Genomic DNA, 24,155 nt, shown 5'->3' with positions numbered 1-24,155 from the left:
AAAAAAGAAAATATATAACCATGAAAGTGTCAATGCAAGTAAGATTGGGAATGCAACGAGAATTGAACGAATGCCTGGACTGCTTCGTTGCATGTTGTCTCACTGCGCTTTCGAGCTGTCACTTGCGTTGGCTATGCTGATAATCGGCTTCTTCCTCTTCAAGAGGTGAACTCAGTCGATCTTGGCGTCTGCATCCATGCACATTTTACGGTGCCCCTCTGCCCCGGGGAGGCGGCTCGGAGCCTTGTCTCGGTATCATCGGGGACGGCCTCGGCACTCGACTTCTGCCGCTGTCATCAAGTGTGAAACCTGCAGCGCACTTATTTTCTCCGCTTCGTTCAGCGACGGCTCTGAAAATTAGCTCCTCTTTCGAATCATGTCCGGCGTACTGCCGGAAAGGCCTTGGGCTTGAGTGCCGTCAGCGTCGATGTGCCTCAAAAACATAGAGTTACATGAGCGTCCATTTGTGCGACATGATTTCCGGCGAACACGTAACAATCTGGTGGCTGTTGTTGTGTCATCAGATGGGATACGCGATCCCATTGGCAGCTCGGCCCCTCGCAGGGAAGATCTGCACGGAATTCGCCCGGCAGCCTGATCAGAATCGTGACGCTGACGCTCGCCGACACAGTTTTTGATTGATGCTGGATTCCCTTGGACGGCATCTCCACCCAGCTTTTTAGACACGAAATCCTACTGCGCTTTCTTCTTCGTTGTCTCTTTGGTCGCCGACTGGTCGCCGATGGGGAATTTTGAGACTGAGGAAGCATGACGGACGTTGCCCTCGTGGTCTGGACCAGCGATGTCGTTTGCCGTGACTGGCAACTTGCAGAAATGATTGCAGACACTGGTGCTTCGGTAGTTGTTCTCGGCACGTCGGAAACGTCCGTCATCGATAAGTATACCTAGTTGATGAAGATTCTGGGCCGTCAAGTTTGTCTAGCCATAAACGGATTGTCTCGTTTGACAGGGTACACCGCGCTCATGATGATCAGTTCTGCGACGAGCGGGAAACGAACAGGCGTTATGCCTCGCCCTCCACATCATGGTGGGTGCCATGCGTGTCCCCGTCCTAGTCAGCAGGCTGCATATGAAAACTTGAAAAAAAACTAGAAAATATACACTAATTTGATACTTTTCTGGAGTTTTACACTGTTGTGAGTGAATCCTGCCACGTACAATTGCGGCTGTGCCAAACAGTGTGCGGGCGCGCACTACAGTCAGGCTCCCATCAGCACGTACATACACTCCGCAAACACATGACTGTGACTATTTTCACATCTCTTCCTCTCTTGCCTCCCTTCATCTTCCCCCATCACTATAGAGTGACAAATTCTAATCCAAGAGAAGAACATTTAAAACTAACTGCTCTCTCTCTCAACACTCTCCTTGAACGGGTAGGCTTGACAACTCGTATTGTGCCCTTTGTTTGCTCTGCACGCGCTTACTCGACTCTCTCCAGTGACCTCCTAAACTCAGGAAGAAAGAACTGCCAGCCAACAGAGCCGCTCATGGCGCAACCTCCCACCACAACCGGCGACGAAGAGGTGAAGGCATTCCTGGCGAGACATCCCGAGATCCTCGTCGGCCGCGAGGCGCACGAAAAGGCCGAGGAGGAGGCCGGCGGCGACACCTTTGTCATCGTCAACAAGCCGTTTGACAACGTCATCTTGAACCAAATCTTCAACGCCGATACCCTGGAGCGCGTGTCCGCTGCGGTGTTGATCGATGACCAAAAGGCTCTCGACTACTACAAAAAGCACAACCAGGACGGGGACGGCACTGCGCCAGATCCCAAGAGCTGCCCGGGCTGCGGCGCTGGGTCTGACAGGGCGGCCCGCGGCCTCGAGGGGCCGGAGCGTTTCGTCATTGAACGCATGGCTAAGTGTACATGCAAGAGAGCACCGGTCGGACGGATGTGGCCGGCATAGGGAACATTTTCGGCGGAACATTACTCAACGGTTCCAGGTTTCACTGGAAGTATGGAGGAAGGGACAGAAGGGACATATCACCAGTGCCATTCTTCTAGGAAACTATGACATGGCGAGAAAAGTGTAAGCCGTAATAAACGCTACTGTATTACCTGACGCCATCTAAATCTCATCCTCCTCCTCGTCGAAATCATCCTCCCTGCCCATCTCGTACAATATCCTGCCACCATCACCACCGCCCACCTCCGTCTGCGCATCAAAGTACGGGAGAACGATGCCCTCACGGTCCCGCCGTTGCTTCTCCGTTAGCCCGAGATCAAACGTGCTCTCCGGGCCTGTCTCCCCCTCCACTCCTTCCGCCTCCGCCACTGGTGCAGCAAAGACCGGATGATCACCCCGCAGCATCAACGCCCCCGTGCCCCTGCCCTCCCTCATCAACACAAAAGTCTCCGTGACGGTGCGCCCGCTCCGCCTCCGCAGCTCCATGGCCACCACCACCCCACCCTCCTCCTCTGCGCCGCTGCGGAGGCCGACCAGCACGCCCTCGCGCCCCTCGTCGATGCCCCATTCCGGCTCGACGAGCGCCTTGTCACGCGCGCGCTGGCGCGCGGCCTCCTGCGCCAGGCTGGATAGCCGCAGGATCGCCGTCGCGAGGTGGCAGAGGACGGTGAGCGGCGCGGGCTCGTAGTCGCTGCGCGGCGGCTGGGTTGGCGGCGGCAGCACGGGCACGTCCGTGTGGTAGACGCCGACGATGGACACGGCGGGCGTGATGACGCTGGAGAGGAAGGTGGCGAGCGCCAGCGGGATGGAGGAAGCGAGCGTGTTGAGCGAGTCTATGATAACGACGGCGCCTGTGGTAAAAAGTGTGTTAGAGGGGGGTGGCTGGTAGGCAGTGAGAGGAGGGGCGTTCTTACGTGACATGTTGCGGTCGCGAGCGGCTGCGGCTGAAGGGTCAACGGGCGGGTAATGAGATAGGATCTCCTTTCGTATTGTGTTGAAGTGTTTCCCGGTAGCCTTGACTACGACATCTACGTCGCGCGGCTTCTTGATGGTTGCGAATGAGAGGAAGATGACCTTGGTCTTGGACAGCTACAATACCCGATAGTCAGCTACTGGTAAACTCTAGAGGTAGATTGCAGCACGAGAGAAGCGAACCTTGGCTCTTGTGATGAATTCTGAGACAACGGACGTAGCTGGTTGCTCGAGGTTGTCCAGTAGCAGCGTGAAAGGGCTTGCTCCATCTCTCAGGTTGAGGAGCTTTTGCAGCAACAGCAGGCTGTGCGACCGAGTATGCGCAGCGTTTGTGGGCGCCATTATATCGGAGGTAATTTAATACGCAGATGCGCGCCGTATATTATCGGATTGAAGGTTCTCTTGGGCGGTATGGGGGCATATGCGGCGCGTCGAGGTGATGTGAGAAGAGTTTGAACCGTCGTTTTGTAGCGCCCAACGTTCGTAGGTGGTGATGTGGAGAAATCGACGTTTCCAACAGCCTCAACCTTTCAAGTATTAGTACGGTAGCACTGGATTAAATCATCAGGAAGCCCATATCCATTGAACTTATAGCCTACTTTATTTAATACGTGCATCATGGTGCATCATAGTAAAACACTGCGAATCACTACTCCTATGCCAAAATCTGAAGCTGTTTGCCAGCATGCGCGATGCCGTCGCGAGTCCCGAACCTGTGTAGAGGATAAACTCCTGGTTTTATCCCGGTGACGCATAATCCATCATGCAGCATTTTAATCACTGAGATACATGCGCACCATGTGGCTGCAGCCCTTGCCCCGTCGAGCTGCTGACCTGCGTCGCAGCGTCACCGGCCAGCGCTTCCTTGCTCGCATCCGCCTCACGCTCCTCCGGCAGCTGCACCTCCCAGTCCTTCTCAAACTTGGCGCGGAGATAGTCCTTAAAATCGCCCGCCCTTCGCCGCTCGTGCGCTGCCCACGCCTGTGCCAGCCAGTCCGGGTCGTGCCGCCCCTGCGCCAAGCTCTCCGTATACGCAGCGCAGTCGTACCGGAAGCTGTCGTCGTTCATTAGCGATGCCGTGTTGGGCTGCGCCGTGCCGTCCTCCCCAAGGACAACGTGGCGTTGGTCCGGGAAGAGCGCTAGGATCTCGGCGTGGTCTACCGCGTCGAGGCTGCTCCATGCTATGGGATTGGAAAGGATTGTCTAGTGGCAGAGTGAGCATTAAACCTTCTCCGAATGAGGCTTGGACGTACTCGTAGGTTCGCTCTGGCGAGTGGCGATTTCGGGTCAGTGAGGAGGCGTTCAGCGTCCCACTTGCGCTTGCTGATGATTCTCACAGTCCTTTTTACGACCGTTTCTTCCGTAATACGCCCTGCATTTCTCAGGGACCGGCGGGGGCGGGAAACCAGAGTTGTGCCGCCTTTGTCTGCATCTTGTGGGTTGGCTTCCTCAGTGGTGCTTGCATTCGTTTGTTTGGCATGAGCCTCGCCATCGGCAGCGTCTACCTGAATCCCATCCTCGACTGGCATCGACTGATTCCCTTGATCCGCCATGATATTGTCGGATGTCATCTCAGGATCCGCTGGTGTAGCGGGTGGTACGAAGAGAGGTTGTTGCTGCAGCAAACGAGCTCCTTGCTGTAGGGCGGTGCAGTCGGCTCGATGGACTGCGCATCAACGCGTGTCGCAACGTCATATGCCTTCACTCATGGTCGAGAAGAGAGGTTCAGGGTCACAAACAGACAAGACGGTCGCGCAACCCAATCTGTTGGTGATGATGAATGCTGCAAGTTGGCGACCGTATTGACTGCATGGAAAGCCGTCAATCTCCACAGTGTCACACTCTTTATGGCCCCTCTCATGCGTCGTTCTTCCCGATTTTTAGCAAGCTACCATAGCAGTCTATACGTGAGTCACAGATAATCTCTATACACAGCTTATGTAGAATAAAATAAAGAATACATAAGTAAGTGTGTAACTGCATTTTTTTTAAAAAATAGCACAGCCAGCGCAGACGCAGAGCCTTAGCGCAGCGAAGCGAGCACCACCGGAGCCTTATGCGACTAGTAACCAGAATAACCAGAGAATTTCTTGCGCGATACCTGTTGCCCCTGATGGCTTGGTTTGTTACATTTGCCAATGCGGAGTGGGCCCACGAGTAGAGCCTTTCTTGTAGTGAAAAATGATTAGAGGAAATTATTCCATTTACTTAACAGATTACAACAACACTGCAGTTACTGCGTCAAGTTGGTTGTGATTGGCAATGACGTCATGTGACAAGGTTACCAGGGGCAACGCTTGGAATAGCACTAGTCGAAAGACCAACCCAACACTTCCAACACTTGCATGTTCAACATCGATTTCATGGTTAACGCCAGGGACAACCACAAACCCCATGTAATAAGAATAGTTTCGTTGTGCAGGCCTGGATCAACGATGTCGCTATAGATAACATGCCCGACATACCGAGCCCTAAGAAACGCCCACGAACTAGTCACAATGACGAGACCGCACCGCCCGACCCCGATAAAACACCAGTGCGCCATTCAGGGAGCTCGACACGGTCAGCCTCTACTTTCCAGGCCGCGCTCGTGAGTAGACCCGCATTCTCCATAATATAGCCATCGAGCAAGACATCGTGGTCCCGGAGCAGCTCCCCTTCAAAGCGCTTCCAGAAGATCGGGAGCCTCGTCGCCCTCACGGTACCAGTCCACTTCACCCAGACACAGATCCTCGGGACAGCGCTCCCAGCCGACGCCCAAGGCTTGCTCAAGACGCTATCGGCGGTCCGGGGGAAGGCTCGGCTACTACCGGCTGTGCTTCGCTCGCACCCGGACTTTCACGACGACGACGATATACTGGATTTTATGTGGTCTGATGATTTTGAAGGCCAGGACACTATACAAGAATATAAGGCGGCGCAGCGGAACCACGAGGAGCTACGCCGTATTGTGGCTGAATCGACTGAAGCGTCCAACGAGGGCCGGTTCGAGTCGGGCTGGAATAATCTCGTCCACACGCCCATCTTGAAGCTCGCAACGAGAGATATGCCCTCCCTATGATCGAGCCCGCCATGTCGGCGCAGATTATGCCAGCGTTCCGCCCACTTCTAGCATCAGGTCAACAGATACTGCTGCCGTCCTCGTCGTCCATCTCCAGTGCCACTGGCGGCAGCCGCGAGTCGGCACACGGCGGCGAAGCCGCACCTGCGCCTCGGCCCGCAGCCGCCATCGGGTTGTCGGTCCATAAGATGGTCGACTACGTGGTGGCCCTGCGGCCCTCGGACAAGTTACGGGTGCTCATCGACGCATTCCTTCTAGGGGAGCCCCAGGAGAGGGACTCTATCAACCAGACACGCTACACGCCGTTGCAGAAGCGCCCCGCGCCTATATTCATCGAGACCAAGACGACATCAGGCGTACGGGACAGCGCGAGTGTGCAGCTGGGCGTGTGGCTGGCGGCGTGGTACGAGCGTCTGCGCAACATAACGGCGCTGGCGGGCAGCCCGCAGGAGAAACTATTAACGCTGCACTGATACAGGTGACAGGCGGTGCCTGGACCCTCATGTTTCGCGGTGGACGAGGGGACGCAGATTGTAAGTTACAACTCCAGAGGATAGGGTGCCGGCTAATACTCGTCACAGCGTGTGCGCCACAGGGACTGGAGCATTGGCGACACGGTCAGCAAACTGGGGATTTACCAGCTGCAGGCGTCGCTGGTGGCGTTGGGGAAATGGTTGGAGAACACTTTTGAGCCTTGGTTTACGGATCTACTTGAAAGGGCCGTTGAGAACCGGCACAGAATGGCAAGCCCAATGGGTAATTCATTGCTGATACCGTAGGCCTTTTATCTCCCGTTGTCCTGGTCGTCCTATCCTAACTACCCTAGCTATCCTAGCTGTCCGAGTTATTCTGAACGACTTTACGAATCTTGCCCATTACTTTTGTCAAAAGGTTAAAGCTAATGGATTAATTTGTCGATTACTAGCCCCGGTTTGTTTGTCGTCAGTTTGTGGCATTTAGACGACGACTCGCAGTTGGAAGCTGATAACTAACCAGAGCAAACCCCCGCTCTGGTGCGCACTCTTGGGTGTATTGGGCATCAATGCGTCTGTGGGTGCGTAAGGCATGATTGTAGATACAGGCGGCTCAGACAAAATCTACTTGAGGATTTCTACTGATACCAGGACCGGTAGCTGTTATAGTTCATCCGCACAATGGCAACGCCGACGCAGACAGAGTACCTAGCCGAGCCTTCCTCCACCGCATATGCCGAGGCGCCGTCCAGCCTCGCCAAGACGCGGTCGACGGCGGTAGTCAACAGCCGGGACACTGCCGACACCGCCGCGTCGCCCGGCAGCTTGATTATCGAGCTTGGCCGCGTCCGAAGCAGGCAGGTTGAGCCTGTCGAGGCCCGTCGCAGCCCTGATCTTGGCGGCCTGCCGGAGGAGCGAGGTAGCCCTGCCCGGCTGCTACCGCAAGGTGTGCCGCCTGAGCTGCCCAATCTCATGGCCGAGGTCGTCTTTGTCCTGGTTTGCACGGCGGGACAGCTCATCTTCTCCCTGACTCTGGGCCACATCACCGTGAACCAGTTCGTCCTTCGAAAGGCGCTGGACATTGCGCCTTCTCAGATCCCCTGGCTGATAGGCTCGTCCAGCCTGGCGAGCGGCCTCGGCGTCATTGTATTCGGTCCTCTGGCCGACCTGGCCCCTCCCAAGCCTCTCATGGTGGCTGCCTTTCTCTGGGAGGCTGTTTGGAATGCGGTGTCTGCCCTGGTCATCTCGCCCAAGCTCAGGATCTTCTTCTTCGTCTCCCGCGCGATGCAGGGGCTGGCCGTTGGCGTGCTGGTGTCGGCATCTATGAGCATCCTCGGGAGAGTGTACAACCCCGGTAGGCGAAAGACCCGCGTCTTCTCCATGATGGCGGCTGGTGCGCCTTTTGGATTCTGGATCGGAGCCATGCAGGGGGGCGCTCTCAGTTCCCGTCTACCCTGGATCTTTGGCAGCACGTCGCTATTCCTCTGCGCCTGCGCCGTGGCTGCATATCTTACCATTCCTCCTCTTGTACCTGCCAGAGATGGCAATTCGACGGATGTGCCATCGATCAGGCATTTCGACTATATTGGAGCGACGTTGGCATCTCTTGGCAGTGGCTTGATCCTGCTCGGGCTTACCCAAGGCTCATCGGTACAATGGAACCCGTACACCTATTCCCTTGTCATTGTAGGCCTCCTCATGCTGGTTGCGTTTTACTACTCCTCGCCCTATGTAAAACGACCACTCGTACCCAGAGGAGTGTGGAAAATCCCTGGCTTCGTTCCTGTCTTGCTGGCTTACGTGTTCGGGTTTGGGGGCTATGGTGAGTTTGAACAATCCGCGATTACTTTTGCTACCACAGCGCTCATTATTTTCTTTTCAGCTGGCGCTTGGCAATTTTACGCCATCCAATTCTGGATTCGATACCAAGGAGCCTCGCCGCTCACGGTAGCGCTGTACCTTGTCCCCAATGCTCTGGCTGGAGTTGCCGCCGTGTGGGTAGTATCCAGAACACTGCACGTCGTCCCTGGTCACTGGATCTTGGCGACAAGCATGGTATTCTTCGGAATAGGAAATGTTTTCTTCCTGCCGCAGAAGCCAAGCACCTCGTACTGGGCGCTGTCCATGCCAGCCGTGGCGTTGGCATCTCTGGGTCCTGATTTGAGCTTTGCAGCGGCAACCATTTTCATCACCTCGAGCGTCCCGAGATCGTACCAAGGCTCGGCCGGCAGCCTGTTAGTCACTGTGCAGAATTTGACACTAGCCATGACGACGTCAGTCTCGGACTCTATAGGGATCAAGGTTGATCAGCTGCCGTCCGGGGAGATTGGGTTGGAGGGGATGCGCGCCATTTGGTGGTTCGGCTTGGCCCTATCGCTTATAGCAGCCCTGATTGCGGCCAGTATGGTCCGCATCCCAAGAGCGGAGGAGAAGGAGCATGTACAGTGACTGACGAGGACGAGGACCAGGATATTCCAGAGACGTCGATCGGCAGGAAACTCGCGGCAGTTAAAAATAACGAACTAGGATTATTGCGCCGCTCGCCCGTGCAGGGCATGGCGCCCACCATGTCACCAGGAGGAATCTGTCCATCCTATTACGCTTGACTCTGCGAAGCTCACGGAAGCTCAAGGACAACAGACCCAACGTCGCCCCGCCTCTGCAGAACTCAGCCGCAGACCACTTGGAGTTAAGTGAGGGTAATGCGCTGATTTTGTTAGTCAAATGACAATAACCGACTTTCAGTCCTTATGGGGCTTTGCGGGACGAGACAGCCAGCACCTTAAAAAGCGGAAACACGGCTAGCCTCTTGTGCTATAATCTGATTGATAAGATGCCTGCGTGGAGATTCAGCAGGGATTGCGTGAGACATTTCTATACCTTTGGGAGGGGCAAATCAGGTCCGAGGCCCCAGCTGGGCATAACGATTCGACTTTAACTCGTCCCTGCGAGCCCCCCCGCAAGTCTGCCAAGTATGCACGGCGCGCATGAATAACGCCGAACAGCGACGGATAGGTTGAGGGGGTTGAGAGGCGCGTTCCAGGGGCTCTCGGCTGAGGATGCCTATTTCCGACAGGATCATTCTTCCTATGCACAATTCCTCTTGAGCCCGGCCACGACAATCTGCAACTAGCCAGTCCCGCATATCATACTACGGGTACACAGCCGGCTCCGTGTCTACTCTACGTTACCTAACTATGACAGGCAGGAGCGTGAGACAACGAGAATCAGCGCCAGCCCGGACTTGATCGACTCCATTCGTCATTGGAACAATGCCCCGCGCGGCGTGACTTTCAAGATGGAGACCCCGCCAGTTCCCGGCATCAACAGCGTGAAACCAAACGGCCATACATAGATCAAGACCTGCGCGCAACAGAGCTATTTTAAGCTTCACGTCAAAGTTTCAACTTGATCTTCTACAACGACTTCCTTGACTAGATAGGAACTTCAGACAAAATGAGTGCCAACGACAACATCAATGGGTTGGCGGCGCAGATTGCTGAGCTTGCCAGCAGCTTCACCAAGAGTCTCGCCGATGCAAACATTGCTGAGCCAGATTTCACCCCCAAGAGCGCTACCAGCTACGAAGGCTTGACTGGGGAGCAGTTCCTTCGTCGACAGCAGCTTCTCGACAAGATCAACGACATATGGTACCTCGTCCAAGGACCCAGCGAGAGCATCTTCAACTATGTGCACACGGTAAGTATCGGATGGTCCGGCATTTCTCAAAACAACCTCACTAACTTACACCACCACAGGCCATCCCAGACATCATGGCGCTGAACCTCATGAACCACTTTGACTTTTGGGCCGCCGTGCCGCTTGACGGCTCCGCGTCCTTTGCAGAGATTGCCGCACACGCCGAGCTCCCCGAGGAGGTTGTCCAGCGCGTCATCGAGCATGGCATGACGCTGCGGCTCTTTGCGCCCGAAGGCGACCACAAGGTGACCCGGCGTGTGCGCCACTCGAGCCGGTCGGCGGCCCTCGTCAAGTCGTCGGGCCTCCGTGCGCTCGTGTCCACCATCCTGGACGATGCCGGAGCGCCGATGCTGGCGATGAACAAGGCGCTCGAGCTGCACGCGCGCGGCCAGCCCGCGCTCACCAGAGACATGACCAAGACGGCGTTTGCGATGCACCAAAAGGGCGCGACCATTGGCAACTACACGACTTCGTGGGAGTACATTGAGAACGACGGTGAGGGCGACCGGAAGGGCTGGAGACAGAGAAACTTTGTCGAGTTTATGCGCTACCTCAAGGAGATTTTCAGACTCGAGACTGTTCTTGAGAATGCCTTTGACTGGAAGGCACTTGGAAAGTCCCACATTGTTGATGTAAGTGGCAACGCTCTGGCGGCCAGTAAGTAGTTGGCTCACTTGACTAACAATTCAATCATCCAGATGGGCGGCTCCGGAGGTCACGACGCCTTTTTCCTGGCCGAAAGGTTCCCCGAGCTCACCATCACCGTGGAGGACCTCCCCGAGGCCGAGTCGGTGTTCAACAAGCACCAGCCGGCGGCGCTCCAGGAGCGCGTCAAGTTCATCGCGCACGACTTCTTCAACCCGCAGCCGGTACAGCCCGATGTGTTCCTCATCAAGCTCATCCTGCACGACTGGCCGGACGAGGAGTGCGTCAAGATCCTGCGCGGGCTGGTGCCGGCGATGCGGCCCGGGTCGCGGGTCTTCTTCCTCGACTTTGTCGGCAAGCAGGAGTCGACGGGCGGCGAGGAGGCGGTGCCGCGGTCGATCCAGCAGATGGGCACGGCGACGGACCTGCGGATGATGGCGCTGTTCAACGCGGAGGAGCGGCCGGCGGAGGCGTGGAGGGCCATCTTCAAGGCGACGGACGAGCGCTTCGATCTCGTGCGTCTCGAGGCTAACCCTCTGTCGTTCTTTGTTGTGATTGAGGCCGTCTGGCGCGGTTAAGACCGGTATCTAGCCTAGTAGCGTAGCTGTAGTCACCTTGATAGACCATGTTCTTAGACCTCTCAAAATTGGCAAAAGTTTCCATCACATCGCCTTGCATCCCGGCGCCCCCCCTACCTCGCGATAGGCAGTCGATTGTACAATACGAGGATCGCCGATACCCTTGGGCCACATGATGGGTACCGTAATCAACCATTGCCTCCGTTGCATACCCACACGCCCCTCAGGATAATCATCCAACAAATTTCTAAAAGCAGCAAGGATTGCACCCAAGACCTTGGCAAGGCGCAACGCAACTTCACCTGCATGAGACGGCCTGATTTACAAAACTGTTTAGGTGGTGGAAATGTCAGATATTTCAGTGAGTGTTTTTAGCTAAACACCGTCGTAGACCGACCGGGGGAGGGGGATCCTGTGTACGAGGAGTAAATAAGCGAGAGAGGGAGGAGAGCCTGATCCCATACGGCAAAAGATTTACTCACTTATTATCCGTGCTCTTGGCCACTGCATGTCGTAGTTTCGCTTCGCTTCCGAGACCAGCACTCGAAAGGGAAAAACGGCTCTCCATGCTTATCCAGTACTTGAAGAAGCAGCGCATCATCGCCTCCAAACAACCACCACCAACATGGACGGAACAGTCCTGCCCACCCTGCCCGAGCTCAAGCTGCACGTCGCAAAGGCTGACGTTGACGCAGCTGCCATTGTTTCCGAGTGGCTTGCTGGTCTGCACGCATGCCTTGCGGGCACCACCACCGGCGACAGCTTCGCAAAGCTCTTCATCGGCGACGCGTGGTGGCGGGACATTCTCGCGCTGGGCTGGGAATTTACGACGAAGCGGGGTCAGGACGACATAAGGCACCACGTAGACGAGGGCAGGAGGACGCGCGTGGTGGAAGACGTAAAGGCGTGCGAGGCGGGCGGGTTGAAGCCGTCGCTGGTCGAGTTCGCGGGGCAGGCGTGGGTGCAGTCGGCGTTTACGTTCCGCACGCAGCATGGTAGCTGCCGGGGGTACGTGCGGTTAGAGAATGACGCGGAGAAGAACTGGAAGGCTTGGACGGTGTTTACGGAGTTGGAGGAGCTGCATTACCAGAAGGAGCTGGAGGTGAAGAGGCGCCAGAGCCGGTCGGCGAGGAAGAGGCCGCAGCAGGCGAATGGAACTCATGCAAGCGAGGATCTTGACGTGCTGATTGTCGGTGCTGGTACGTACATAATTACCCTTCTTCTTCTCACTCTTGTTCCCTTTATGAGAAATACTGACGTGTTTTCCAGGACAAGCTGGTGTGTCCCTGGGGGCACGTCTCAAGCACATGGGCATCAGGGCGCTGCTGGTCGAGAGATATCCCGCCGTTGGAGACACCTGGAGAGCTCGCTACGACTCGGTGACGCTCAACACGCCGACCTTTACCGACCACTACCCCTTTGTCAAGTATCCGGAGAGCTGGCCCGAGTGGCTGACCGGGAGCCAGGCCGCCGACTGGCTCGAGCACTACTCGCAGCTCATGGGCCTCGACGTCCTCGTCGACGCCACCGTCACCTCCGTGCAGCGCACCGACGACCACTACACCGTCACCGTCGAGAGCGGCGAGCAGGAGAAGACGTTCCACCCCCGACACGTCGTCCTCGCGACCGGCGTCTACGGCGACACGCCTGTCACGCCGCAGTTCCCCGGGCAGGAGTCCTTCCGCGGGGACATCTACCACTCCAGCCAGCGCAAGTCGGCGCGGCTCATCCCGGACCTCGCCGGCAAGAGCGCCGTGGTCATCGGCTGCAGCACCAGCGGGCACGACGCCGCGCAGGACCTCGTCGAGTGCGGCGCCCGCCATGTCTCCATGATCCAGCGTCACCCCATCTTCACGCTCTCCACCGACTCGTGGAAGACGCTGCAGCTCGGGCTCTGGGACATGCCCGGCCTGACTACCGAGGAGGCGGACCTGGTCGGCAACTCGCTGCCCATCGCGGTGGTGCGTTCGATGAGCGTCGGTCTGACGCAGGCGATGGCGGCGGCGGACGCGGAGATGCTGGCGGGCTTGCGCGCGGCGGGCATGGCGCTGCGCACGGGGGGGGACGGCTACGGGCTGGCGGACCACCAGCTGATCCTCGGCGGACACTACTACATCGACCAGGGCGCGTGCGCGATGATCGCGGACGGGCGCGTCAAGGTGCACCGGTGCGAGGGGGGCGTGGCGCGGCTGACGGAGAGGAGCGTGGAGCTGGCGGACGGGAGGAGCGTGGAGGCAGACGTGGTGGTGCTGGCGACGGGGTTCGAGGGGAACATGGAGCATGTGAGAGGGCTGATGGGGGACGAGGTGGCGGACAGGCTGGTCGGGTTCGGCGAGCTGGACGAGGAGCAGGAGAGGAGGGGGTGGTGGCGGCCGACGGGCGTGGAGGGGTTCTGGTACATGACGGGCAGCTTCATGTGGTGTAGGCAGTTTTCGAGGGCGTTGGCGCTGCAGATTGCCGGGAAGGTCAAGGGATACTACTGATGATGATGATGATGATGATGATGATGGTGATAATGAAGGTGAGGAGATGGATGGGTGTTTGTCGCTGGTGGTGTCGGTTGGACAGGGACATGCTCCTACCCCATAGCAAAAAATATACAACGAAATACTAGAAAAGCAGACTGTACGTCAACAATTGAAAGAAATTCACTGAATTCAAGGTTTTGTTTTTAAACAATTCTTTTTTTTTAATTTCACCATCAGTCATCGGATGTATCTCTATAAACGCTCTCTATGTTATGTTCTAGTGTAGTTGTCATCTTGTCATTACATGGACGCCTGTACGTCCTGACGCATCTTCACGCCAATCCAGCTCAGGCAGCCTATACATCTGTTAGTTAGTTCAACCGTCAATTCACAAGTCTTGCTGTCACACTCACCAGACAGGTATAAATCATTGCCAAAGAATTTAGCCATCACATCCTCTCCCGAGCCGGTGCCTTCCGGACCGGACCAGACCGCCTTCTTGCCCACCGCCATGACGATCATGGCAGGGATCTCGGCGAGCTCGCCGTACTTGGGGGTGTGGTCGATGACGTTGTGAAGGACGTGCTGGTGGATGTTCATGGCGACCAGGTGGCCGGCTCGCATGGCGCCGCCGCACCGCTTGATGCCGGACCACTTTGTCGCGTCGCCAGCGCAGTAGTGGTACTCGGAGTTGGGGATCTCGGCAGGCAGCATGAGGCTATTCCGGTCAGCATTTCTGCAACTTTAGAAGGAGAAGGAGAAAAATTACTTTGGCTGAATATTTACTTTGCCGTCTTCGTCTCGCGCCGCGACGGGCAGAAAGTCTGTGGCGGGCACGCTCTGGGACACGCCGACAATCACCATGCTAAAGTCCATGGCGGTTCCGTTGGTGAACTTGGCGCTGTACTTGGCCGACCCGTCCGCCGTCTCGACGCGCTCGTGGCTCTCCAGGCGGTGGTTCAGCAGCACCTCGACGCCGGCGTCGTGCAGCAGCTGCAGGGAGACGTCCTTGCACTCGTCGCTCAGGCCCTCGGAGGAGAGCAGCTTGTCGCGCGAGTGGGCCAGGACGACGCGCAGGTGCGGCATCACGAGCTTGAGCTCGGCGGCCATCTCGATGCCGACGGCGCCGCCGCCGACCACCAACACGCCGTGGGTCGCGCGGGAGGCATCCTCGATGTGGCGCTGCGTCTCGACGAGGTAGTTGTCGTAGGTGAGGGCTTGGGGCACGACGGGCCAGACGCGGCGGTAGCCGGTGGCGGCGCAAAAGTAGTCGTACTCGATGGTGGTGGGAGCCTGGTTGGTGCCGTGCGGGAGGATGGTGGCCGTCTTGGCGGCGCAGTCGACGTGGGACAGGCTGCCGTGGACAAAGGTGAGGTTGTCGGCTTGGAGGTCCGTCATGTCCTTGAAGCGCGCCCAGGCCCGGTCGCGGTAGGCCGGGTCGGCCATGGCGAGGGGGGCGCCGACGATGTGCACTGGGGGAAGAAAGTTGTGGTCAGTCCGGATGCTGGGGGGGGGAGCGGACGTACTGAAGCCATCACGCTCGTCGACGACGGTAATGTGGAATTTAATGTGCGGCCAGTCCTGCTCGGGAACAAACGGCTCCGGGTGCATGCGAGGAGACACGCCACGATGCAGGTCCAGCAGGTTTACGGCGACGGCGAGGCCGGCGTAGCTGCCGCCGGCGACCAGGACCCTTATGGTGGTATCAGAGTTGGGTGCTGAGGGCATCCTGGCGGGTGAAGTTAGGAGGAGGGATGGTGTACGAGGTAGAGTGAATAAGAGTGTAGGTGATGTGTAAGTATGGCGAGTTTGGAGCTTGGAGCTTGGAGCTTGGACTGAGAGACAGCTACGGTACAGGTTACAGCTACCGGTCACGTCAAATACGTCCGTCTCTCGGGACAAGTCGATCGCCCGAGCCTATTCCGAGAATAGCCTCGTGCATGTGGGAGAAGCAGGACGGACGGATATATATGTACCCAGTACTGATACGAATACAGACTGTGCAACTAGGGAATGGAATGGAATGGGGCAAAAATTCGAGGTAAAATAAAATAAAAGTGCGCGGCCAGCGCGCCAAGCAAGGGCTGCGCTGATCTGATCCCAGCTCTCCAATTTTTCTTCAACAAATTTTGACTATTTTTTCTTCTCTCTTGTCGATTATTCCCTCATACTGAGTGTTAAAGTCAAATTCATAACTAGTCACCTGCTATTAGTCAAGGTCAGTTCACCGTTCCCACCCCGAGGTTCGCCTGTTTTACCTCCAGTATATTATATACATAGGTACATAGATTAATCTAATCAAACCCATCTTATCAATCGCATATGACTCGCCACCGCCAGCCAGGGCGCATCTCACCTCGGTTTTTCTTGGCCCTTTTGCCCATCACTTACCCAGTCGGTTAGTTGCCCCCCGAACAGTTATTAGTTAGTCTCGCCACCAATAATTTTCAACCGGGTCACCTGCTCCGTGCAATTTATTTCTGCATCCTTCTAGCCTTCTACTGGCCGCTCCTGTCCACACCCATGTGGGAAGCGGACCCCGTCGCACTCGGACAGGAACTCTTTGGGACTGAAAAGGGCCGTTGAGAAGGGTGGCTGGTGTGCTACTTTGCTGTCTGTGCTATTAATAAGGCTGTCATATATGAAGCCAAACGACAACTACTCGTACCAGTATCCGCGGCAACATTGTCAAGTTGCAAGGCGGTAACTGGCAACTACTAACTAGTTGGGAACATTGGAACCCATAAGTATGGCAAGTACACGCGAGTGGCTTGCTTGATTGCTTGATCTTGGGGTCTGACAATCATCTCGAGACTTGGCAACCAAAGAGCTCCGACAAAAACGCCACAAAGACCTGCGAGCCAAGACTTTTTTCATTGCACCCCTCGATAGTCACCAGTAGTTCACTGTACGTTGATTTAGAGTTGGGACAAGGTCCCTGATTCAACCGAACGCTCCCATCAAGCCTCTTCTCTCTCTCCAACTAGCAAGCAGACCCGTTATCAGATCCTGGGTACTGTTTTGTATTGCCAAGACCGAATGCTTGGCAATATTCCAGCTGAGGCTGCTTAATATCCATCACATGCGACGCAAACAGAGTCTCGAAGGCGAAAATTTTCTTGCATTTTTTTCCGTGTCTCGCCTGCCATGTCAATCGATTCCCCATCCGTACGGCCAGGGGGGTCGGAAACCTACATCTAGCCTCGCCCGTCCGCCCTGCTCTTGATTCTCTCCTTGGGAAGAGTTGCCTCGTGTGTGTGTGTAACCCTTTGTGAGCTGAACCCTTCCTCTTCGGCAAACCGGCACAAGACAAGACAAGACTCTCGCGCACTAGAGCATCACATCTACAGTGAAAGGCAAGCAAATGGCGGCCATCACAGCAGATCAGAAGCGGCCCGGCGAGCCCGAGGTCATCGCTTACACCGACGCCGAGAAGGCTGGCGGTGTCGCGATGCCGGCCGGCGGTCATCGTGACTCCAAGGACGGCAACGGATCCGACTCGGATGAGTTCCAGGAGGGTGTTCGCAACATGCGCGCCATCACCACCATCTGGACCAAGAAGACGCTCTGGACCATGTTTGGGCTGTAAGTGCTTGCCCTTGTCCTTGTGCTTGTCCTCCTCGTGCTCATCATCACTAACACCTTTCCCCCAGCCTCTATCTCATCTCCTTCGTCGACTACCTCCAAAACGCCGTCGACTCGGCCCTCTCACCCTACGTCACCTCCGCCTTCAAGTCCCACGGCCTGCTCAACATCGCCTCCATCCTGTCCACCATCATGGGCGGCTGCGCGCCCCTTGCCCTGGCCAAGCTGATCGACATCTGGGGCCGCGTCGAGGGCTTCGTCTTCATGCTCCTCGTCTGCGTCGTCGGCACCATCCTCAAGGCCGTCTCCAACAACGTCTCGACCTACGTCGCCGGCGGCACCCTCTACTGGACCGGCCACATCGGCGTCCGCTACGTCATCGGCGTCCTCCTCGCCGACATGACCTCGCTCAAGAACCGCATGATCTTCATCGGCTTCAGCGCAACGCCCCGCATCGCCACGGCCTTTGCCGGCCCCGCCATTGGCAAGCTGTTTCTTGAGCAGGTCAACTTTCGTTGGGCGTTTGGTGCCTTTGCGATCCTACTGATAGCCAGCTGCGTCCCGGCCATTGTTCTCCTCAGCATGATGAACCGCAAGGCGCTGCGCGAGGGCATTATTGAGAAGCGTCCCGCCTCGGGCCGCACCATGCTCCAGTCCTTCAAGTTCTACGCTATCGAGTTTGACATCCTGGGCATCTTGATCCTCATGTTTGCCCTATCCTTCCTGCTGCTGCCCTTCAGCCTGGCCAGCCGCGCCCCCCAGCAGTGGCGCACCCCCTACATCATCGCCCTCATCGTGCTCGGCGTGCTCCTCCTGCCCGTCTTTTACATCTGGGAGGCCAAGTTCGCGCCCAAGCAGTTCCTGCCCTTCCACTACCTCAAGCAGGGCACCATCATCGGCTCCTCGCTGCTCGTCGGCACCATGTACCTGTCCTGCTTCACCTGGAATGCCTACTTCTACTCGTACCTGCTCATCGTGCACCGCCAGCCCATCGACACGGCCGGCTACATCGTCAACACCTTCATGCTGACCGCTGCCTTCTTCGCGCCCATCGTCGGCTTCGTCATCAGCTACACGGGCGACTTCAAGTGGACCGCCTACGCGGGCGTGCCCATTATGCTGCTCGGCACCGCGCTCATCATCCCCTTCCGCAGCCCCAGCGCGCCCGTCGGCATGCTCGTCTTCACCCAGTTCTTGGTCGGCCTCGGCAGCGAAATCTTCACGGCCTGCAGCACCCTGGCCATCATGGCGCCCGTCACCCACCAGTACATCGCCGCCGTCAATGCTATCGGCGGGCTGTTTGGCAGCGTCGGCGCGGCGATTGGTTTTGCCATCGCGGGTGCCATGTGGAACAACATGGTGCCCCAAGAGCTGACCAACCGCCTGCCGGAGGGGCTCAAGGGCAACGCAAGCGCCATCTTCGCGGACATCAACATCCAGGGCTCCTTTGCCGACGGCTCCCCGGAGCGCGAGGCCGTGGTCGGCGCCTACTCGCACGTCATGCGCCTCATGGTCATTGTCGGCGCCGCGTTTATGCCCCTCTGCGTTCTCTGTGTCTTTGCGTGGAAGAACATCAACGTCAAGAAGATTGAGGAGGAGCAGGGCAAGCAGACCAAGGGCAACACTATTTAGACGTCCTCCCTGGTCCAGGGCTTCCGTGTAACGAATGTGGCCAAGAAACTACCAGATCAGGTGCATTCCTCACGCTTCATTCGCCACAGAAGGCAGCAGGCAACATTCGATGTTGTCCCTAGACCGGCCACCGTAATTCACGCGTCGCTGTAGTTAACAAACACTATACAATTAATATTTATTTACAGCGGTCTATATTGATAATAACTCTTCACAATCCAATCAGAGTACCTGACAGTTGCCTCGCTGAGCATCACCCATCATCGTAGACCTTCCTGCTACACAGCGGCTTCTCTCAATACTTCGAGTGAATCTTTGTCTTCCAATCTGCCGTGCCGTTCTCATTAGCGTACCATGCTTCCACAAAGGGGTTCTGTCTGCAAGCTTCAAGCTCTGCCCGCTAAGCTTGCGGGAAGTAGGCCCTGTACCTACTTAGCCCCTGGCTGCCAATACCTTGGATGGCACTCTGTCTATAATTCTCCTTGGACCTCTCGCCAAGATGCCACCCTTCATCATGCGCCCTGCCTAGCAATGTGATGCGGCATCCTAGACCTCGCTCCTGCACAGCAGCCGCTCCCAATATCTCAAGTGATTCTTTGTCTATCATCCTCCCTTACCATTCTCGCTCAGCCGGCATCCCTTCACTCGGGTGCAGGTGTTCATTCATGCGATGTGACGCAACACAAAGCGCATATATTGTCTTGGCTCTGGGTCAGCAGAGTCGAACCGGACGATGCCATCACAATCCAGCTGCCGGTCGACTGACCAACTTGCACAGTCTAGACCGATTTGCATGTAACTCAAGGGGTGCAGAGACTGGACCAATATGTATTGGCTACTGAGAAAAGACAATCATTGCTAAAGTATTGTACAGGAGAGCGTGAGCTGAGTCTCATTCCAGAGTCTGTGCCCTCCGTGCATAGGATGACACCCGCTCGGACGGCAACATGTTGCCGTATGCTGCAGCTACAACTCGACAATATGTAAGGTTTGTGACTGGAATATTACGAGCTGGATTGAATCACGATGTAGTCGAATTGCGAGCCGGCCAAGTCCGCCCAATTTCGGCCTGTTGAAAGAAATATCCTTCTTGACGTCGGAAGATTCTCTGTAGCACGAAGCTTCAGACGATGTATAAAGATGTCTACAGTCTTCCCAACTTGAAGGAACCTATCTTCAAGCCATTTTGCACCATTTCCCACCATATGCAGTTATTACAAAGAATACACAGCATGCATACCTTCTGGGCGGCAGTGGCAGCAGCCGTTGTACTCCCCACGGTAGCTGCTCTCCCCGCTTCAGCTTCAGCCGCAGATGTCGACATGGCTCTTCAATTCAGAGGCACACCGGCGGGAAAGCAAATTGCAAACGGTGTCAAGCTCCGCATCCTACCTGTGGGAGACTCCATCACTGTCGGCTTTCTCAGTGACGTCGGCGGAGACGGCGATGGTTACAGACGCCAGCTCCGAAATGACTTGTTCAGTAAGTTCAGGGACACCCGTTCTTCCTGGAGAAAGAAGACGAAGAATTTACAGAAATAAAGGGAACCGGGTTGTTTTTGCCGGGACCGAGTCGTCTGGCACAATGGATGACGGATACTATGTAAGTCACCTTGCTCTCTACCAAAAACCGGCGGAGCTTAACGACAGTTAAAGGCAGCATGGAGCGGCAAGACCATCCAGTACATGGCGGATCACATCAATCCCTCTCTTGAGCAGCGGCCAAACGTCGTCTTGATCGGTGCCGGCACCAACGATATGAACTCGAACCCCTCCATCTCCACCGAAGGCATCGATCCCGTCGAGGCCGCCTCCCGGCTCGGCAAGCTCATCGACAAGATCACTGACAAGTGCCCCGACGCCGTGGTGCTTGTAGCCATGATCATAGACACCTGCGATCCGTCGCAGGAGCCGCGGACGCAGCAGTACCAGAAGCTGGTCCCCGGTATCGCCAAGACGCGAAGGGACGCCGGCCACCACGTGCTCGCGGCCAACTTCACGACCTTCGTGCCCAGCTACGGCGATGGTGTCCTCCGCGACTGCATCCACCCCACGAATGAAGGGTACAAGCTGTTCGGAGACTACTGGTACGACTTCGTGACGCAGATCCCCAGCGGCTGGATTGCCCCCCTGGTCGGCGAGGACCCGAGACGGCTGCCGATGAGCGACCGGAGCTGAAACGGCGGCGTTGACGAGCACGTTCCGCCGCCGGATTATGGAAACAGTCCTCTAGACTCGAAGCCGGAAGGAAGCTACCGTGAACTCCGGGACTGGGCTGTCGGGGACGGCCCGGCCAGGTGCAACTCGAACCCGGCGTGGAAGGCCACGGGCAAGATTGCCGCGAGCTTCGGACGGAATGGCGACTGGAAGTTTCATAAGGACTGGCAGGAAGCAGGAAAGGTTGTTTCTGGTTTTGGTTTGGACGGTGCCCGTGTCCGGTAGGTGTGTCCCATGGCATGATGAGGCACTTAACTAGATTGACTTATACAGGGCGGCATTGTAGACTGCACGACATGAACGGGGACGGTGAAGCAGGTAGTTGAGAGTTTTTCATTATTTTGCCAGATATTGTGTGTAAATCTATTAACACTCCGACAAGCAGACTACGTCTGGATTGACCCAGTAACGGGGGAAATTCGATGCTGGCTCAACAACCTTCCGAATCCATGGACACCCGCGGGCAACAATGACAGCATCATCGGTAGTGGTGCCGGTCGCGGACAGACAATCTACCTCGCAGTATGTCATGACATGAATTACAAACACAACCAACTCCCTCCTCTGGTAACAGGCCTTGCACAGGACAAGAACGGCGACGCGGTAAACAAACTTTGCTTGGCCCTGTCCCGCAACGACTTGACTAACAAACAAGCTCTAGATGGACGACTACCTCGTCGTGAACCCGCGCAACGGCGCTGTCCGCATCTTCTGGAATCGCGGGCCCGACGAGAGCTGGGCCAACGGGTGGAAGTTCGTCGACGGCGGCGTCATCGCCTCGGGCGTGCCGCATGCCAACCTCGCGACCCTGCGCTTTCCGGACATCAACGGCGACGGCCGCACCGACTACGTCTACGTCGGCAAGAGCGGCTCGGTCGTGCACTTCCTTAATGTCGGCTCGGTCGGCGGCACGGACGTCGTGTTTCACGACCAAAAGGGCATCGCGACCGGGGTTGGCCTGGACGACCTTCCAAAGCTAGTCTTTGCGGATGTATGTTCAGTTTCCGTCTGATGTTCAATTGTCACAGTACAAAAGTATTGGCTGACACGCGAGTTTGCGCAGACCAACGGCGACGGACGCGACGGTATGCTTTGCGGAGAACAAGGGCCGCAAAGGGCCTGATTGCTGACCGCTGGCTTGGTGACTCATGTTAGAATATCTCGTCTGGGACGGTGACGGCGGTCTGTCTGGCTTGCTGAACCAGCGTACGAATCGTGAAGGTGTGCCTCTATTCATTGACCAAGGCGGTGCCAAGTCCATCTCGGATGGCATCGGCCAAGCGCACAGAATCCGACTTGCCGACATGGACGGGTAAATGGAATCTCTCCCCGTCTTTCATACTCATGGCCGGAATCTAACGTGCTCACAGAGACGGCAAGGATGACTACGTGGTCATCGGCGACAACGGCGCCTTGTCTGTCTGGTACACCCGGGGCACCACCGATGACAGCATGGCCATTGACGGACTGCGATTCGCCGACATTACCGGAAGCCTAGTACGTAGAATCAACTTGCTCCTTACTTGGGCACGCTGGCACCATGCCGAATCTTCTCTGACATTTAATGCTACAGGGACAAGACTACGTTTGGGTTGACCCGAAGACTGGCGCTCCAACTGTCTAGTGAGTATCTGCAGCTCCCCTACACAACCAACGCAAACTGATGATTACATCCAGCTCCAACCAAGGCGGCTCATTCAGTCCCTTAAAAGATGGGGGTCCCATCGCAGCAGGCGCAGCTCCCGGAAGCCAGGTCGTCTTTTGGCGACATTGACGGGTACGCACAAGTCTCATCCCAGCAGGAGCTGATCTGATATCATCTGCTGACATGCCTTAGCGACGGATGTGACGATTACCTGGTCCTTGAACCAGAGACCGGCGCACTTACAGCCTACTTGCTCGTACCGGGGGGCGGAGGCAAGAGTCAAAATGGCAGCTACTCGTTCACTCCGATCGGCCAAGTCACCAGCGGGCCTGGTCTGGGCAAGAATGTCCGCATTGCCGATATTGATGGAGACGGTGTAAGTGAACTTCAACACCATCCTTAGTCCACATATATGTAAGATCTGACCCTTGCCATCACCGCGATGACTACATCTACCTCTCCAACGCCGGCAAGACGACCATCTATCGCAACATGTACGGCACCAACACCACCAGCCCCGACAGCCGCTTCGCCGCGCTCCCACAAGCAGACGCCGCCGGCATCGGTCAGCGTCCCAAAGAGACAAGCTTCCATGACATCAACGGGTACGTGTTTTCCTTTCCTTCCCAACGCTCTTCTCCAGCAACAACCCCCCACCCCGCGCTCACACACATCCCCGGCAGCGACGGCAGGGCCGACTACGTCTGGACGCGGCCGCTCAATGGGAGAGTGGAGGTCTGGCTCAACATGTACCCACAGCAGCCGGCGTGGCGGCACGTCGGCGTCGTAAATAACTGCGTGGGTACTTCGGGCGCCAACACACGCCTCGCGACGCTGCCGGGGACGAGGCGGCGTCCGGGCAGCGGGCGCGCGGACTTCGTCGCCGTGGGTCCGAATACCGGCGCCCTCGCAGCTTGGCTGAACGGATGTGATGATGGGACGTGAGTCCATTTTCAGCTGGGCATGCCCGAGTCGTGAAAGAGGTGGAAAGTGGCGCTGAGTTACAGGTTAACCGGGTGGTGATCGTGGTTCCGGTCACCCATCAGTGCATCTTGTATGTTAACTAGTGCATCACTTGATCAGGACGCGACATGGCACAATTTGAATACAAGTTGCTTTGATTGACATAAAACTTCGTTATCTTCATAAGTCATTAGCCTTCGTTAGTAGGAAACCCAATTCCACCGCTGCCTGCTTTGGTCTCAACTGCCCAGTTCCCAGGAACGTACTAGGTATGCAAAACAAAAGCA

At 56.6% G+C, this 24,155-nt stretch overlaps 10 protein-coding genes across 10 annotated transcripts; 7 read left to right on the top strand and 3 right to left on the bottom strand.

Moving 5' to 3' along the window:
• Window positions 1-1,511: 1,511 nt before the first annotated feature.
• On the top strand, window positions 1,512-1,931 carry ISF_01507 (hypothetical protein; the record flags this gene model as incomplete). The annotated part of the gene is made up of 1 exon (XM_018845114.1): window positions 1,512-1,931. The coding sequence occupies one exon, from the start codon at window positions 1,512-1,514 to the stop codon at window positions 1,929-1,931; it is 420 nt and encodes a 139-aa protein (XP_018707880.1).
• Window positions 1,932-2,093: 162 nt separating this feature from the next.
• ISF_01506 (killer toxin sensitivity protein) lies at window positions 2,094-3,245 on the bottom strand (the record flags this gene model as incomplete). The annotated part of the gene is made up of 2 exons (XM_018845113.1): window positions 2,094-3,020; window positions 3,087-3,245. The coding sequence occupies 2 exons, from the start codon at window positions 3,243-3,245 to the stop codon at window positions 2,094-2,096; spliced, it is 1,086 nt and encodes a 361-aa protein (XP_018707879.1).
• Window positions 3,246-3,680: 435 nt separating this feature from the next.
• On the bottom strand, window positions 3,681-4,456 carry ISF_01505 (hypothetical protein; the record flags this gene model as incomplete). The annotated part of the gene is made up of 2 exons (XM_018845112.1): window positions 3,681-4,106; window positions 4,157-4,456. 2 exons carry the CDS (start codon window positions 4,454-4,456, stop codon window positions 3,681-3,683), a joined length of 726 nt encoding a protein of 241 aa, XP_018707878.1.
• Window positions 4,457-5,355: 899 nt separating this feature from the next.
• ISF_01504 (Methyltransferase type 11) lies at window positions 5,356-6,437 on the top strand (the record flags this gene model as incomplete). Its single annotated transcript, XM_018845111.1, has 3 exons — window positions 5,356-5,439; window positions 5,524-5,848; window positions 5,935-6,437. The coding sequence occupies 3 exons, from the start codon at window positions 5,356-5,358 to the stop codon at window positions 6,435-6,437; spliced, it is 912 nt and encodes a 303-aa protein (XP_018707877.1).
• A 681-nt stretch (window positions 6,438-7,118) lies between these two features.
• ISF_01503 (Major facilitator superfamily transporter) lies at window positions 7,119-8,885 on the top strand (the record flags this gene model as incomplete). Its single annotated transcript, XM_018845110.1, has 2 exons — window positions 7,119-8,259; window positions 8,320-8,885. 2 exons carry the CDS (start codon window positions 7,119-7,121, stop codon window positions 8,883-8,885), a joined length of 1,707 nt encoding a protein of 568 aa, XP_018707876.1.
• Window positions 8,886-9,893: 1,008 nt separating this feature from the next.
• ISF_01502 (sterigmatocystin 8-O-methyltransferase) lies at window positions 9,894-11,359 on the top strand (the record flags this gene model as incomplete). Its single annotated transcript, XM_018845109.1, has 3 exons — window positions 9,894-10,136; window positions 10,196-10,768; window positions 10,835-11,359. 3 exons carry the CDS (start codon window positions 9,894-9,896, stop codon window positions 11,357-11,359), a joined length of 1,341 nt encoding a protein of 446 aa, XP_018707875.1.
• Window positions 11,360-11,984: 625 nt separating this feature from the next.
• On the top strand, window positions 11,985-13,842 carry ISF_01501 (Monooxygenase; the record flags this gene model as incomplete). The annotated part of the gene is made up of 2 exons (XM_018845108.1): window positions 11,985-12,558; window positions 12,629-13,842. 2 exons carry the CDS (start codon window positions 11,985-11,987, stop codon window positions 13,840-13,842), a joined length of 1,788 nt encoding a protein of 595 aa, XP_018707874.1.
• Window positions 13,843-14,127: 285 nt separating this feature from the next.
• On the bottom strand, window positions 14,128-15,555 carry ISF_01500 (Pyridine nucleotide-disulfide oxidoreductase, NAD-binding domain protein; the record flags this gene model as incomplete). Its single annotated transcript, XM_018845107.1, has 4 exons — window positions 14,128-14,183; window positions 14,241-14,545; window positions 14,597-15,299; window positions 15,354-15,555. 4 exons carry the CDS (start codon window positions 15,553-15,555, stop codon window positions 14,128-14,130), a joined length of 1,266 nt encoding a protein of 421 aa, XP_018707873.1.
• A 1,636-nt stretch (window positions 15,556-17,191) lies between these two features.
• Window positions 17,192-19,044, top strand: ISF_01499 (siderophore iron transporter mirB; the record flags this gene model as incomplete). The annotated part of the gene is made up of 2 exons (XM_018845106.1): window positions 17,192-17,412; window positions 17,481-19,044. The coding sequence occupies 2 exons, from the start codon at window positions 17,192-17,194 to the stop codon at window positions 19,042-19,044; spliced, it is 1,785 nt and encodes a 594-aa protein (XP_018707872.1).
• Window positions 19,045-20,366: 1,322 nt separating this feature from the next.
• Window positions 20,367-23,850, top strand: ISF_01498 (lipolytic protein G-D-S-L family; the record flags this gene model as incomplete). Its single annotated transcript, XM_018845105.1, has 13 exons — window positions 20,367-20,526; window positions 20,588-20,646; window positions 20,700-21,130; window positions 21,269-21,481; window positions 21,547-21,578; window positions 21,646-21,863; window positions 21,922-22,251; window positions 22,324-22,345; window positions 22,416-22,572; window positions 22,631-22,757; window positions 22,834-22,883; window positions 23,098-23,281; window positions 23,380-23,850. 13 exons carry the CDS (start codon window positions 20,367-20,369, stop codon window positions 23,848-23,850), a joined length of 2,454 nt encoding a protein of 817 aa, XP_018707871.1.
• Window positions 23,851-24,155: the final 305 nt, after the last annotated feature.

This window comes from Cordyceps fumosorosea (assembly GCF_001636725.1).
Source record: "Cordyceps fumosorosea ARSEF 2679 chromosome Unknown scaffold_2, whole genome shotgun sequence".
NCBI lineage: Eukaryota > Fungi > Ascomycota > Sordariomycetes > Hypocreales > Cordycipitaceae > Cordyceps > Cordyceps fumosorosea.
The sequence above is the reverse complement of the archived record's forward strand: the minus strand, read 5'-3'. Positions and strand labels throughout refer to the sequence as shown.